The 14,030-nt window shown below is 41.5% G+C and overlaps 2 protein-coding genes across 6 annotated transcripts in view; both read right to left on the reverse strand.

The window, feature by feature from the left end:
- LOC122612433 (hemicentin-1) overlaps nt 1–5,077 on the reverse strand; it is a 41,355-nt gene extending 36,278 nt beyond the window's left edge. Inside the window, exons 1-2 of one of the 3 annotated variants that reach the window (XM_043786060.1) lie at nt 4,991–5,077; nt 1,977–2,167 (exon numbers count right to left, since the gene is read on the reverse strand). In XM_043786060.1, the coding sequence (XP_043641995.1) occupies nt 1,977–2,142 (166 nt within the window). In that variant the 5' untranslated portion in view covers nt 2,143–2,167; nt 4,991–5,077. Of the gene's footprint in view, nt 1–1,976; nt 2,511–4,990 lie in introns of those variants that run through there. The other 2 variants (XM_043786067.1, XM_043786052.1) reach the window with 2 other exon arrangements.
- Nucleotides 5,078–10,604: 5,527 nt separating this feature from the next.
- Nucleotides 10,605–12,098, reverse strand: LOC122626100 (E3 ubiquitin-protein ligase NRDP1). 3 transcript variants are annotated; one of them, XM_043806225.1, is made up of 3 exons: nt 11,964–12,098; nt 11,507–11,912; nt 10,605–11,451 (listed from the first exon to the last, which is right to left on the reverse strand). In XM_043806225.1, the coding sequence occupies exons 2-3, from the start codon at nt 11,873–11,875 to the stop codon at nt 10,822–10,824; spliced, it is 999 nt and encodes a 332-aa protein (XP_043662160.1). In that variant the 5' UTR covers nt 11,876–11,912; nt 11,964–12,098; the 3' UTR covers nt 10,605–10,821. The 3 variants fall into 3 exon arrangements, with proteins under 3 accessions (XP_043662160.1, XP_043662161.1, XP_043662162.1); XM_043806226.1 differs by having other exon boundaries at nt 11,967–12,086; XM_043806227.1 differs by having other exon boundaries at nt 11,983–12,084.
- Between the last annotated feature and the right edge of the window lie 1,932 nt (nt 12,099–14,030).

Here is a 14,030-nt window from a genome sequence, read left to right on the forward strand (position 1 = left end):
AATATTAAATAAGAAATATCACCTTAAAATAGCGAAAAATAAGCAGCGTATGAAACGTAAAGCGGAAGAGCCGCCATAAAATTCTGAATGTAATGGGAGGCGACAATCGGAAATAACAGGAAAATAGTGTGTCATAAAAATGCTGTAGTACTTCTGGTGTAAAAATCTCAGCGGCAGCTGAGAATAAAGTAGATTTTGAGATCTCGCAAAGGAGATTTAATGTGTGTTAAAAATGCCGAGGAAATGCAAAAGCTGTGTTATAAAGTTATTAATATGTTACAGAAGCCAGAGTTGCAGGAAAGCATGAATTCGTTTCGAAAATCTTAAATAAAGCTTCTTACTTCTACATATATTTAACCAATTTTTGAAGTAAGCTTATCTGTTGCTTTGATAATCAGCATATGAGGCAATAGTAACTTGCATACACGGCTGCACTCAGGCAATTTCAATCTAGTCAAATAAACTGCGATGTAACTGCAATGTAACTTTTTCATATTTCCAGCGTTGGGAAAATAGTTATTCTTGGGCAAACCATGCATAAAATCATAATATATCTCCACATATACGCAGGCACAGTTATCTCGACCCCAGTTGAAGTGGAAATGGGAAAGTCGGTGGCCGGGGAAATGGCACTCAGCTGCAAAACATTGGTCCAAACGATAAGTGACAAACATGGTAAGGCAAACAAATGTGTATTTTATACGTTTGCCGAATGGAAAAGGCGAAGGCCAAAGATGCACAACTGTCAGATAAGTGTGGAGAGCATTTTGCGGAGTGTCTTTCTGCCCGCAGGTGACATGTTAAACGTCTTGTAAGCATTTGCATTTCCTTGCTCATAAAATAGAAGGCATAAGATGGAAATAAGAAAATTTCCTTCCCCTTGGGAACTGCGGGAAAATGTTGCTGTAAAATATACGTACAATGCATATATGTGAGGAAACAACTGAAATAGCATGATGTGGCAGGGGCCAACATCTTTTATCTGCAGTTCATTCATTTTGTTGGCAGCGACTTCAAAGGGGTTGAGTTGAGTTGTTGGCTTTGGCTTTGGCTTAAAGCATATTTGATTATGTCACAAAATATCCTTGAGCATGTACTACGCCGTATCTGTCGGCCTTTCCGTTTGCTTAGCCATAGATAAATTTCACAAATATGCAAATAAAACACTCCCTCCCTCCGAACGGCCGGATGAAAATGGAAAATTGTTTTCATAAATATTTCAAATATGTGCAATTTTTGTTCTTGGCCAATTTGATGTGAACAACCTTTTCAGACGGCAAGAAAACTAGGCAAAGCACCAGCGAGCAAAAAGTAAAATTATTTTCTCTTTCGAAATTGCTTTTAATGGCAGATGCTAAACACACATTTTTCTGGTCAGAAGCAAATATCGAGGTCCATTAAGTTTTAATAAAGGAAAGTATTTTTACCTGTAACTGTTGCACAGACTTTGCCATAAAAGGATATAAATGAAGGCTTTTAAAGATTTTAAATTTTAATCGGCATCAATAAAAACATGCTCCTTTTTGAATCTTTAATGTACATTTTTTTGATACAGTTCATAGCTACACAAGTGATTTATTGAAGATAATCCAAAAAAACTTTGGTCAACTGTTTTATCCACGAGTCACACAAGATCCATTAGCGTTGAGAAGATGCTAACTTAATTAACTACACACATATTATTTTTCGCTGATTTATTATGATTTGTAAAATTACTTTTCTTATTATTAAGGCAGCTAATGAAAAGCATTTTTGAAATAGATTCTACCAGTTGCTAAGTCCCAATAGAGGTTATTTCAATTAGCTTATATTGAAACCTTGTAAAACAGCACTTGTTCTTGGCTTAAATATATATAGAGCAAAAGTAGGTTCCTCTGTTGTCACCACTCTTCGAGTTCCCCCTGTCGGTTCTATAGTCAATCAATCAAACTAAGAAGCCCGGCAAGAGTGGCTCATTAAATTATCAAAGCACTTACCCTTTGAGGGGATTTCGGCGAGTGTGGGCGTGGCTGTCATCAGCATGGCAACCGCGGCAGTGGCTATTATCTTGATGGCCAACTGCCGGACGTTAAACTTCGCCTGTGGGCGGAAGCGGCGGCGTGTATGTGGGCGTGGCAGGCGGTGGGGTCCTGCCATGGCCATGGAAATCCTTTAGCTTAATTTTCTCCTGCAACGGTTAATGTGACGGAAAAAGTTCAACACTACGGCGACAAGTTGCCAAATGTTCCAGGATTCACTGGGCGGCAAATGTTTTCACCTTTAATCACGTAAACGTCGCGTAATCAACAGCAACAACAATGGGGCTGTAATCAACACCCACGGCGATTGAAATGGAGTGTCACGTGGAGTGGCTATTATGATGATGACAGGGTGACCCCATGACGATGACGAGCCAGCTTGCCTCCACTTTACTGGGGCCTCAGCCCCAAAGTCAAAATCCGAACGCGGATCCGGATGCGTGGAATGATTTGCTGCTGCTGTTTACACGCATTTTTCCTGCATAGTTTGGGCCCCGGCCTTTTGACTTCTGACTTTGAGCCAACTTTGTTTGCTTTACTTTGAGTTTTGAGACCTCACTCCACGGTACCGTCGAAATTCGTTGCCTGTGCGTTAATTTGAAGCGTTTAAGACTACGGCTCAGCCGGATTAAATATCTTCAGACAGCACGCAGACAGTAATTTGATTTGTCGGCGGAAGTTCAACATTAATTTAACTTTGCCCTTTAACCTTTTGTTTGTGCAGGCAGATCTTACACAAAGAAGAACAGTTTTGCTTAAAATTGAAATGAAAGGTTTACAAAATCAATTTTCATGTGGGAATCAAAATTAAAAAATAAATTTCAGTAAGCGAATAATTTAAACTTAAGCTTATAAGTGATGTTAGGTGTAATGAATTTAATTTTTGTAAAACTTTCAATTGCTTTTCGGAACGAATTTCAAAAGTTTTTCAATTGGTTTTGTGGAAATCACAAGAACGCCTTGCTGCAGAGCCGTGAATTTACTTTCCTCAAAATCTCAATTCGCAACGTCAAGCTGTCAACGCTGCGTTCGCTGGCAAATCAAGTCTGACAAATGAAATGATTACACAAAGTAAACAGCGAACACGTAACACACAAACCACCTGTCAGAAACTTTTGTGCTCCCACATTTTTCACCAGTTGAGGAAAAAAGGACAGTGCCAGGCAACATTTCACAGGCGGAAAGCCAGAAAGGAGTATTATCGAAGAGGCATGGCAAAAAGAATATCGCCATCACAACATCCAAGAAACAGGCACCAGCGGGGGGAGCGGAACGTACCGAAAATGCAACGGCGATGCCAGCAAAATGGCAATGGCAACACTTCCGTTTCCGCTTCCGACGCTGCGGGCGACTTTCTCGCACAGTTGGCAAAACGTTGAGCAAACTCAAACGCAAACTCGAACGCAAACTCAGAAGCAAGTGCGACGGTCGGATGGCGCAACATAACAAAGCTTGTTAGCGTTGCTGCCCCACAGCGGTGCAACAAGCGCCCCATTTTATCCACTCCCCCCAGCAAAGGGATTGCGGATGTCGCGGGGTAAGGGAATCGCCCCTTTTTTATGTTTGTTTCGTTTCGGGGCATCAACCAGAACACGGAACAATGGCGACGAGAATGTACGAAAATTTTAAGCGCTTTTAATATTAAAGCGTCCGGTATAGAGACACAAACGTCGGAGAACCCGGCGGCACAGGACCACCAACAGAATGCAACACGGCGTGCAGCAGCAGCAGCAGCAGCAACGTTCGCAAAGCAAAGGCATGCGGGGCATGCAAAAAGCGGCAACTGCATGAAAATGCCTCACAAAACCAAAAAATTACAGAGTATGGCGATGGGTATTTTTGGCTAAGACTTGATGCTTTCTACTATAAAGGTTTTCAAGTTGTTTGCTAACTTGTATAAATTGTTATGTGAAAAGATGCCTAAAAATCTCTTGAATATTCATAAAACTGAAAGAATTTTATGAATCAAAACTCCAAATTAGAAACCTATTATTAAAAAAAATTTGTTTTACTTTTTAATTGAATAAATATAGTGAGTACATAATGATCTTCTGATTTCCCGTCTATATAATCCTGGTTACCCTGTAAGCAAACCATCCTCCTCCAGAAACTCTTCAGGAACACTTTCCAACCCAACTCCTGGGGAACACCCGTTTCATACCCTACTAAGCATTCTGCCTCTGGGCCCGGAGTGCATTTTTTGCCGAGTTCTTAGACTGTGCGACCCTCTTCGTGACGAAAATGTTTCGCTTAACTGGATTTTCAAATATTTATTGCAACAAATTATTTTGCTGGTTACATGGCGGCTCTTTGTTTGTGTCTCAACATGGCCAACATCCCATTCCCTTGGCGCCTTTCCGCAGTCGGTGTTCGTAAGCGGTTTTTATGGCCATTTAGTTTGTTGCATTCCAGTAAAAGGATTTGGTGTCGGGATTTCTGCGGTTTTTTGCACAATTTCTGACAAATTACGGTATTACAGTTGCATTCAATTTATTTCGAGTGTAAAACCCATATATAATGGTTAAATTGCTTTGTCGTGGCAAGTGCAAAGTATTTGCGTCATGAAAGCAAGTAGCTCTATAATCGACTGTTAAAAATAAAGTAAATTAGTGTGTTTGTATAAAACGTATAAAAACTATTAACAAATTAAAATTTTATAACCTTTACAAAATATTGGTATTTTATTAAAAAAATATATTTTTATAGCATTTTGCAAGTTTCTATTAAACAAATTAACAAACTTTTAATAAAAAAAAATGAATATTTTCATTAATTGTAGGAAAGCAAAATCCCCGATAAGTATGCATAAAAAAGCAATGGTCAATGACCCTATCAATCAGCGTTAAAGCACCATCACAAAACTTTTTCAGAGTGCAAACAAACGACATGTGCCACTGTCGTCAAAAGGTTGGACCAGCAGTTTAGAGCCACGATCTGGTTTTTTGCAAAACAACAAACAGTTTGATAATTACTTTGAATTGAGCACGCAATTGCGAATGCAGGAGTAATGGTAAACCGAAGTCGCCACACGACAAGTGCACAAAAAACTTTCACTCGCTCACAACTCTGGCGAGGTCTGCCAAAATCCGGCAAATGACAGCGGCAAGGATAACGACAACGCACCGCGTAGCATTTCGTGTGTGGCACTCGCGTGGAATCGCAACTCGCACGTCAGATAGTTTCGTGGCGACCCTCGCTGGGCGCACAGACCGTCCGTTCAGTTGAAAGCCCGATTCACGACTGAACGGGCGGACGACTTCATTGGTGGAAAAGGCAATGCAACAATGGCCCAAACGACGATGCCAACTCGTGACGCCAGTGGCTTCGGCTTTCGGCCGCCTCTCGGGTTTTCGAAATTCATCCGTTTCAGAGAAGGAATGAACTCTCTGCTGTGGAGTGTGGTTCACTGGAAGGTCCTAGTACTATAAGCTGCTTTCTCTTCTCTTAAGCTTAAGATTCTGAGGATTATTACCAACCCAGAATCCGCCTAACCATAAGTTCGTTTATATCTTCACTCGTAACAATGGTTTATCCCGCTGAAACTTAAACTTAGATCTAGTATAGTTTTCATAGTTAGTATTTATAACAAGTACTTCGTAAATAATAATATTCGTAGTAATAATAGATTCGTTAAACACCTTTTTTAAATTAAATATAAGGTTAAATATCAGGGTAATGCATTTGATTAAAACGTTTAATTAGCTCAATTTTTTTGAAGTGAGCTAATTTAAATAAAATAAAATTTACTTGAATGGCAATATTTCAATGACCTGTGAGTTCCAGCCAATTCCGCCCATGAATAACCACTACTTCCGACTGCCTTTACCAAACCACCCACGAGTTCATGCCATGCAAAACTTTCACAGTCAAATTAACACGCATATTTAAAAAGAACAACTGTATAACTGGCTTATCTGGCGAAACACACTAAAATGCCAGACCACTTTACTGGACTCCAACCCCTTAGCCAATGTCAAAAGCAGCCACCACACAACTGAAAACTGGCCTCAACAGACTGCTAACCACAATAGAAAATATTCCACATACGCAGCGTTGGCTGCTGGCATCATTTAGATAAACATAACTCAGCAACTTAAAACCAAGTCGGGGGCAGATTGGAAAGGACGGGCCAGCTGACCGATGTTAAATCCATACACGCAAAGAACCAAATTCCCGGCAAGCAGTTTTGGCCATGAATAACATAAACAACAACACCAACTGGATGGAACTGAAAAGTAAAATAAATAATTGCCACTGTCCCTGAGCTCTCAACATTTTTGAGTGGTTAGACTGCTTAGAGTTAAAGCGAGAACAGTTTTATCAGGAACTGACAGAAATTTCCCTTGCTCTAAAGTGAGCATTAGGAAAAGTAGCATTGTTGGTAGCAATAGTAGCTCAGGCGGAAAAGGATAATCCAATGACGAGGACCTTCGAAGTTAAGCAACGGGGCATTGTACATATGAGCTTATGTATACGTTTTAAAAAAGTGTGATAACTAACTAAGAACTAACTTAGCTATTTAGCAATTATACATTTCAAATCATATTGATAGCATATTGATAGCACTATAAAGTACTAAGTGATAACCAACTAAGAAATTACTTTGCTATTTAGCAATTATACATTTGAAATCATGTATGGCAATTTCAGACCCAGCATCAGCTATTGAGTTAATGGCTTTAGCAGCATGAATTTTGTCTCAAAATCCTACCAATCTCCGCTTTCTGGTAGTCGGCTATTGCCCCTTAGGGATCAGCATTTAGCTGCAATCCGAGAGCATTTTCTGCTTTCTGCTGGTGTCATGCTGGAAACGACACCCAAAAGTGTGGGCATTAAAGGAAAGTTTCTCTTTTTTGCTCCTGATGCAATTGCAGTAAATTGCCAGCACAAAAAGAGGAGTTGTTAGAGGAAACAAAGCCCTTCCCAATGGCGCACTGAATGGCTTTCTGGGACCATCTTGAAGCAATTGATTACTACGGGCGACTAGATGGGCGTGGCATGTGGCATGCTGCTACTTAAAGCGCATTAGCAACAATCAGCCGAAGGAAAAACAAGCTGATTGCATTGAGTGCGAAAATGGCTGCCGAATTGAAGCTATTGGCAAATATACCCAAATGACAAAACCATGTTAAAAGCGATATCTCCAGCTAAGTCCTTGCATTTGCCATTTGCTGGAATTGGGAATGAAAGTATGACCCCAACTGACCCTAGCCAGATATTAAGGACCTTATGTTTTCATATAAAAGATTAGAATTGGTTCTTGTTACAGCTGAATTGCGCAATATCACCTCCAATATAACAAAATATCTATGTTCAATTGTGTTTGTAACAAATAAATTTTCACCTTTCCGACCAAGAAACTTCAACTCGAGTAAAAATATTCTTTGTCGTCGTTAATCAAATAAATGAGTACTTAATAAATGCCATTACATTTTTATTACGTTCCCGCCGCAAAGAACACAAAATTGATGGTGGTGTTTCTCGTCCATGAAAAGATACATAAATTGAATAAATCGTTTAGCAGCTTTGGGACAGTTCAGAAGATATAGATATAAATTCGTACAAGTGGAAATATTCCAACTGAGTATGTGAGTCACCTATGAATTCAGTTTCTTTAACAGAAATATATTTTATGTATGTATATACTAATACACGGATTGTGGGGGGTAATAGTTTGTTTAAACCTCATAATATATTATTATTTTCATTCTTGCCATTTTGAAACATTTAAAGCTGTACTTAGTATACTTTGACTAGTTTTTTCCACTAGTTTTTCTCACCCACTTTTCATGGTAGCTAATCCAGACCAACTCCAGGTAACCCGGTCATGCGGCGCTATTGAAACCTTTGCCAATCTAAGCTAATCAAAGCTACCCAATATTGCCTCCCACAAGGACAACTCAATTCGTGGAGGCAACAGCGTCCTGGGACAGAAAAACCCCACCAAATAGCGTTTCCATTGCTGTTTTCTGGGCTCCAACTGGCGAGTTATGGCCGCTATTTCCGTTGGTTTTCACAACTCAACGCGCCGACTTCCTGGCTTTTCCTTTTGCACCTCCAGGTGGCCCAAAGTCCAAGGACTGGGCCAAATCGGTTAGCGCAGCTTCCAGCGGATTTCAATTTTATCGCCGCCAATTTACTGCCGTGCTGTGTTTTGCTGCTGTTTTTGTGTTCAGCTGGCCCATGGCCGCTGGCCCATTCACAATTTTAGCCTTGGCCAAGAAGGCCGTCGCTGTTGCACATTTTTCTCGCCACATTTTCCTTTGTGCTGTCCCCGGTGATTTACCTTTGGGTGATTAGTGTTGTGCTATCGAGCTGTACTTCCACTGATATGGCATCGATTTACAACATTCTACAATTCTTCTATACAAATTACAGTCCTTCTGGGATCTAATATATAGCTACGAAGTATAAAGAGTACTTCAACGAGACAAGTTAAATGTTAGCCACACTGTCGGAATTAAAATTTATCTCAACTTTTTTTAAAAGATTTTTGCCATATATTTATTTTGATTATCAGGCCTATGCCTAAATAAAAAGGTCATGTGCAACGCCCTCAGTTGAGGCTGTGACAACGCTCGTTTTGCAACTATCTAAAAATAGAAGGTTGCGACTACAGAAGCTATTATATAGCAGAAAAGTTGATGCTTAGAAATGGTGACATCTATTGTTCTTCATGCTTTGAATAAGCTCCTACAGTGGTATCAAAGCTAAATAAACAGACTAATAATATGAATCGCTTTAGAAGGTATTGTTCAGTAAACAATATGTAGAATTAAATATGGTAATTAAATAAAGAAACATTCGGCAGTTCTAATATGCCTAACAAAGCTGACTGAACATTTTTACTTGTGCTTGATTGCCCAAAAATCTTTACAAAATATGTAATATGTAACAATTTTGTAAAACTTAGTATTTTACAAATTAATAAGATACCCATTTTGAAAAATTATATATTCGGAACTAGCTTGGAATGTCCACATTTGATTATGAACAATTAGGGCCCACTGTGGCTACCAGCCGAGTGCAGCAAATGCATAAATTAAACTGAGTTGAGCTTCAAGTTTGGCCAACTACAAGTGCGTGTGCACGTGTGTGCGTCGGCGCGGGTGTTGGTGTGAGTGTGCGAGCGTGCATGTAGACCATTATCGATACCAAAGGACATTATCGGCATACATGCACCAGCAGACAAAAAGGGGCAAGTTTGGCGGAGGACGAGGGCATGGGCATGGGCATGGGCATGCATAAAACATGTTTTGGTCGGTTGGCTGCAAATTGAATCAATAATATCCAATCATGGGTTAACAATGCGAATTGATTTCTAGCAGCCATGCAGGAGAACCACCTCCCACCTTCCATTTCAGACTCGTCGAGCTCCCCGTCGCCATCATCGCCTCTGCATTCCAGTCCAGGAGCGGGAGGATCCAGGAAGAGCGACGCCTGCACATATGCAAACATGACAAGATAAGGCCACAACAGCAGCTTTCACCGAGCCTTTAGCTCACCTCCTCTGGCGAAGGAGGACCCATGTAAATATTAATTAAGTTTTGGCTTTTGTTGCATTAGGCTTCGGTTTTTGCAGCAGGCCCTGAGGCATCCAGTTAAAGGGCTCCCAGGTGCCGGCATCTACCATTGTATTAGCTGCAGCATTCGGTGGTTAGTTCGTTAGTTGCCCTTTGTACTGCGTCGTCTTGGCTTAATCAAGTTAGCCGTACATGCCCTTTGTGTGTACCGGACCATTTAATTAGTTCAAAGAGTCGTGTTTGATTTGACACTAATTCGGTGTATACTTCATGCAATGGACAATATTTGCACAGATGTGAGTTCGTGGCTTCGAAGTAAATGGTCTGCTCGCAGTCCATTAATTTTCATTTGATCAGAGATCTCGTTTTCAATTGCAGGCCAAAATCGTAATGGCCCCGAAAATTTATCTCAGCTGGGAAATTAAATTTTGTACAATTTGTAAAACTTTTCCAAATGGTGTCGCCAACTGCCGCGAACCGAGCTCAGCCAAACTTTTACCATTTCCATTATAAGTTTTACTTGATGCACCCACCGCAACCCACCCGCCATCCACCCACCCACACAAGAAGTAACCTCAATCCCAGCTTATGCGTTTATTTAATTTCGCTGCCGCATTACGCATTCGCCCGAGTGTTCACCGAGCTTCTATAATTGCCGCGTAATTGCCGAGAAGAATGTCTGTCAGCTACAACGACAACTTTAGACTCTGAGTGGCGCTGCACTAAACAGTATTTTGCAGATCAGTTTAGTTTTATAAAGTGTGACATATATGTCACATATTTAAATGCTAATATAACAGTCTTGGTTCTATCTAAAATTATACTTAACCATTTATGGTTTTGCAGCTTACAGTGATGAATTTAAGGTCCTAGAATTTAAGGTACTAGATACTGCACCCAGGTACATTTTTTTTCATTAAGACTAGGTAATAAAATAACAAATTTTTGTTGTTAACGCCTTTCACTGCGAACAAGAGCTTTTGTTTGTTTTCTTAAATGATTACATGGCTATTTGCGTAACTTGAATTAATGGAATTAAATGGAAGCAATAGAAACATACTCGTAGTTTTTCTCCGCTTTTATATTTCCATGTTGACGACTGTTGCATTTGACTGCCGCTTGACGTACGATTAACTTGTGTTGATCGTGTAATTTAAGACATTTGGAGCAACATGACCCCCTTTCCAAAACAAAGGACGTGGGAAACGGGCAGCCAGTGTCGCTTGTGTTCGTGTTGTGTTACCAAAATGAATTTAGATGTGGGAGATACAAGTGATGGTTTAGACAAAGTCGATGTCCGGCAGCGCTTCATGCATCATCTCATCCACACCGTCGACGAAGATCATGACCAGTCCGAGGCTGGGGCGCAGATTCTCCGGCATGTGGCCGTTGTCGCCGGCCAGCACAACCACACACGGCTTCCCGGTGACCAGACCGGGCACCAATCGGGCGACATACTCGGTCATGCGATGTTGGTTCTCGCGGCGATCGTCCAGGGTCATCAGGCCCTCGGGCCAGCGGTCCTCGTGGCAGCGGTCCACCATCATGTTGAGCATGTGCATCGGACAGCCGCTGGCGCGCAGGACGTCGCGCACCATGAGGTGCATGGGCGTGTCCGGCGTGGAGATCAGACTGCCCCACGTGTGGACAGTGGCCAGGCGCAGGCCATTGCCCCACTGCATCAGCGAATAGCGGTCCAGCTGGTCGCCAATGTTGCGCAGCACGGGATTGGTGGATCGCAGCGCTGCGATGTAGTACTGGAACAGCTCCAGCTCCCGGCGCTGGTTGGCGTTCTGCGTCTCCAGGTCTTCTTGCTTCTGCTTCAGATCGGAAGCCTCCTTCACCAGTTGCTCCACCCGCTCGCGCAGCTCGAACACACAGTTGTGGCGCGACATCTCGTCCCTGGGAACCTTTGGCGGAGATCTTAGTGATCGTAAAAGTTCAAGCAATTCCCAGGAGGATTACCTTCATTCCGCATCCCTTGCTGCACTCGACAACCGACTTGGGGTTATGCTCGCAGGCGGCCACATGGGTCCGGAAATCCTCGAGGGCCACCAATTGGGCACATCCGCTTTGCGCGAAGGTGCACTTGATCTTCAGCCTGCCGAGCATGTTGCGCATGAGGCGCGAAACGGGCACCAAGTGCGAGGTCAGTAGGACGGAGCGGTCCACCGGGCAAATCTGCTTCTGGAGCATCCACTTATCGATGCAGGCGCGACAGAAGGCGTGTTCGCACTCCGCGGATTGGACCGGCTCCTCCAGGACATCTGTGCAAATGGGACAGATTAGCTCCTCGTCAACGTGGCCCACAATGCAGTTGAGATCAAAGCCCATGATGGAAGGTTTGATTTCGATTCCGAAGTTAATGTCGCTGCAGGTTGTGACACGTTAGTTGGGTGTTGAGCCACTCTCATGCGCTTACCACTGAGTTCGATATGTACTTTTACTTCCGAAACTCGATTTTTATAATTTTACGATCAAAATGTTACTTCTACGTCGGCGCTGAGTTGTGTCCGAGCTGACATCTGATGAAAAGCTAACTACGCTCCGACTAATAGTATTATACAGTTTTTAAAAACCTACGTTGAAATATGTTTCTGTATACGATTTATCCTTTTGTTGAGCTAGCAAATACTAGGCCTTGCGCTCATCTGTTATGCAAACAGCCTTCATTGAGGCTTTCGCCATTTAGGACACTTCAATTTCAATTCAAGCGCAACTGAAACCAACCAAACAACCAACAGAACACTGGGAGTCATCCATTCATCCATTCAAGTGGGCCAAGACCGAGTGGGGAATGGGACTGAGAAAACGTTTTCTTGAGGCACTTGCATATAGTGCGGTCGTAAAACCCTTTGCATATTTATAGTCCCAACTGCTGCGGAAGTTATGCAAATTGGAAAACTTATGGTACGACAACCCGGAATAATGCCAAGCGTCCAGCCAACCTTCGGCGGCCACGTTTTGGCTCAGCCTGCCGAGAAGCGAACCGGAGCGAGGAGTTGAATTTTATTTATAAAGTGAAATTTTAACAAATTAACAGCAAATGCTGGGACATGGGCAAACAAATAAACTTTCCATCTTCAGCTCCACAATGGCCGAATTTCGAACAAACACTCGTCAGAGGACACACAGGCATGATTGCGACAACATATTGCCATGTCAAAATATTTACACTATATCAACTGCTCTATGCAAACTCGAATGTGTATACGACGAGTATATATGTACGTATAGGATGGGCATTGTGTGACTGAAAATTCGGTTTTTAATTTCACTTGGAAGCGTCATTCGCTTGGATATTAAATTTCATGTTTTGCCTAAGAATGACATTTGCTTTTGTGTGCCTTTTTGCATTTTGTTTGTGACAACTTTACTGCATCGAATCCTTTTCGTTGGCTTGCAATTTCAGCTTAGTGCTTCCCAATGCTTATCTCCAAATGCAACTGTCAGTCGGAGCGGAGCTGGCATTTCAGTTTACTTTAAATTCCTGTTTAAGCCTTTTCAGTTTGCCATAATATTCATATTCCTGCTTTCATTTCGTTTTTATCTAGAGAAGCAGTAATCGAAACGCCTACATCAATGTGTTGAATAAATCACACTTGATCTGTGGCTCCCCTTTCCCATCCGGTGTGAAATATTCTTTAATAAATCGCATTCGGTGCGAACTTATTAAATCCGTGTGGGGTTCGTTTATCAATCCATTGGCTTGGCGAAGTTCAATGGCAATATTTCACATTTCTGAGCTGATGAAGCGCATTAGAAAATAATCAACAATTTTCATTTGACTTGGCTTCGATAAAAGCCATCCAGCAGAGAGATAATCAAGCAAACACAAAACGAGGCACTCAAGCAGAAAAATTTAATAAGTTGTACGTTAGCATATACACAGCTCGCCACAAAAATGTTTTTCCAGCTGATCTGACCGCATTTATGAAAATCGACACTGATGATTCTAAGGTTCTAGTAGGCAAACACTTGACAATATATATGTGTAATAGCTTATTTTCTATGTGTGTTGTATATTATCACAATTTAATACATTTTTCCTTCAAGAAATGAGTTTAAATTGTAGTGTTTTATTTGTTAAAGAAAATAGGTAAATTTAACTTATGTTTTTTTTTAAATGCAAGAAGACAAAGTGTGCTTTCTGAGTGTTTACATGTACGATGCCCAACTAATAAGGTTAGCAACGTGTAAACAGTCATTACGTGAGTGGCTCTGTGTTGGTAAGTAACGAGCCACAAATGCTTGCCACACAATGTTTATTTGCATTTATATTTGCTGTTCTTGCGCCGTTGTCATTTCATTGCAACTGGAGTACGTGCCCCATTGTGCTCAAGTCCTCAGCATTCTGATGCCACATTTCCTCAACTCTGTAGATAATCATTAATGACGGACTCGAAGAAGCATTCTGTTCCCAAGCTCGTCGCTTCGTCTTAAGTTCCAAAATTGTTGATTGGCAGTGTAATTATGTACTGAACATATT

This window comes from Drosophila teissieri, chromosome 2L, assembly GCF_016746235.2.
Source record: "Drosophila teissieri strain GT53w chromosome 2L, Prin_Dtei_1.1, whole genome shotgun sequence".
NCBI classification, from domain to species: Eukaryota; Metazoa; Arthropoda; class Insecta; order Diptera; family Drosophilidae; genus Drosophila; species Drosophila teissieri.

Bases quoted from the DNA above. Each gene is read 5' to 3' on its own strand.
- LOC122626100 (XM_043806225.1), bottom strand. From the start codon at position 11,875: ATGGGCTTTGATCTCAACTGCATTGTGGGCCACGTTGACGAGGAGCTA. The intron at 11,452-11,506 runs GTAATCCTCCTG...TCTCCGCCAAAG, and splicing joins GCAAGGGATGCGGAATGAAG to GTTCCCAGGGACGAGATGTC.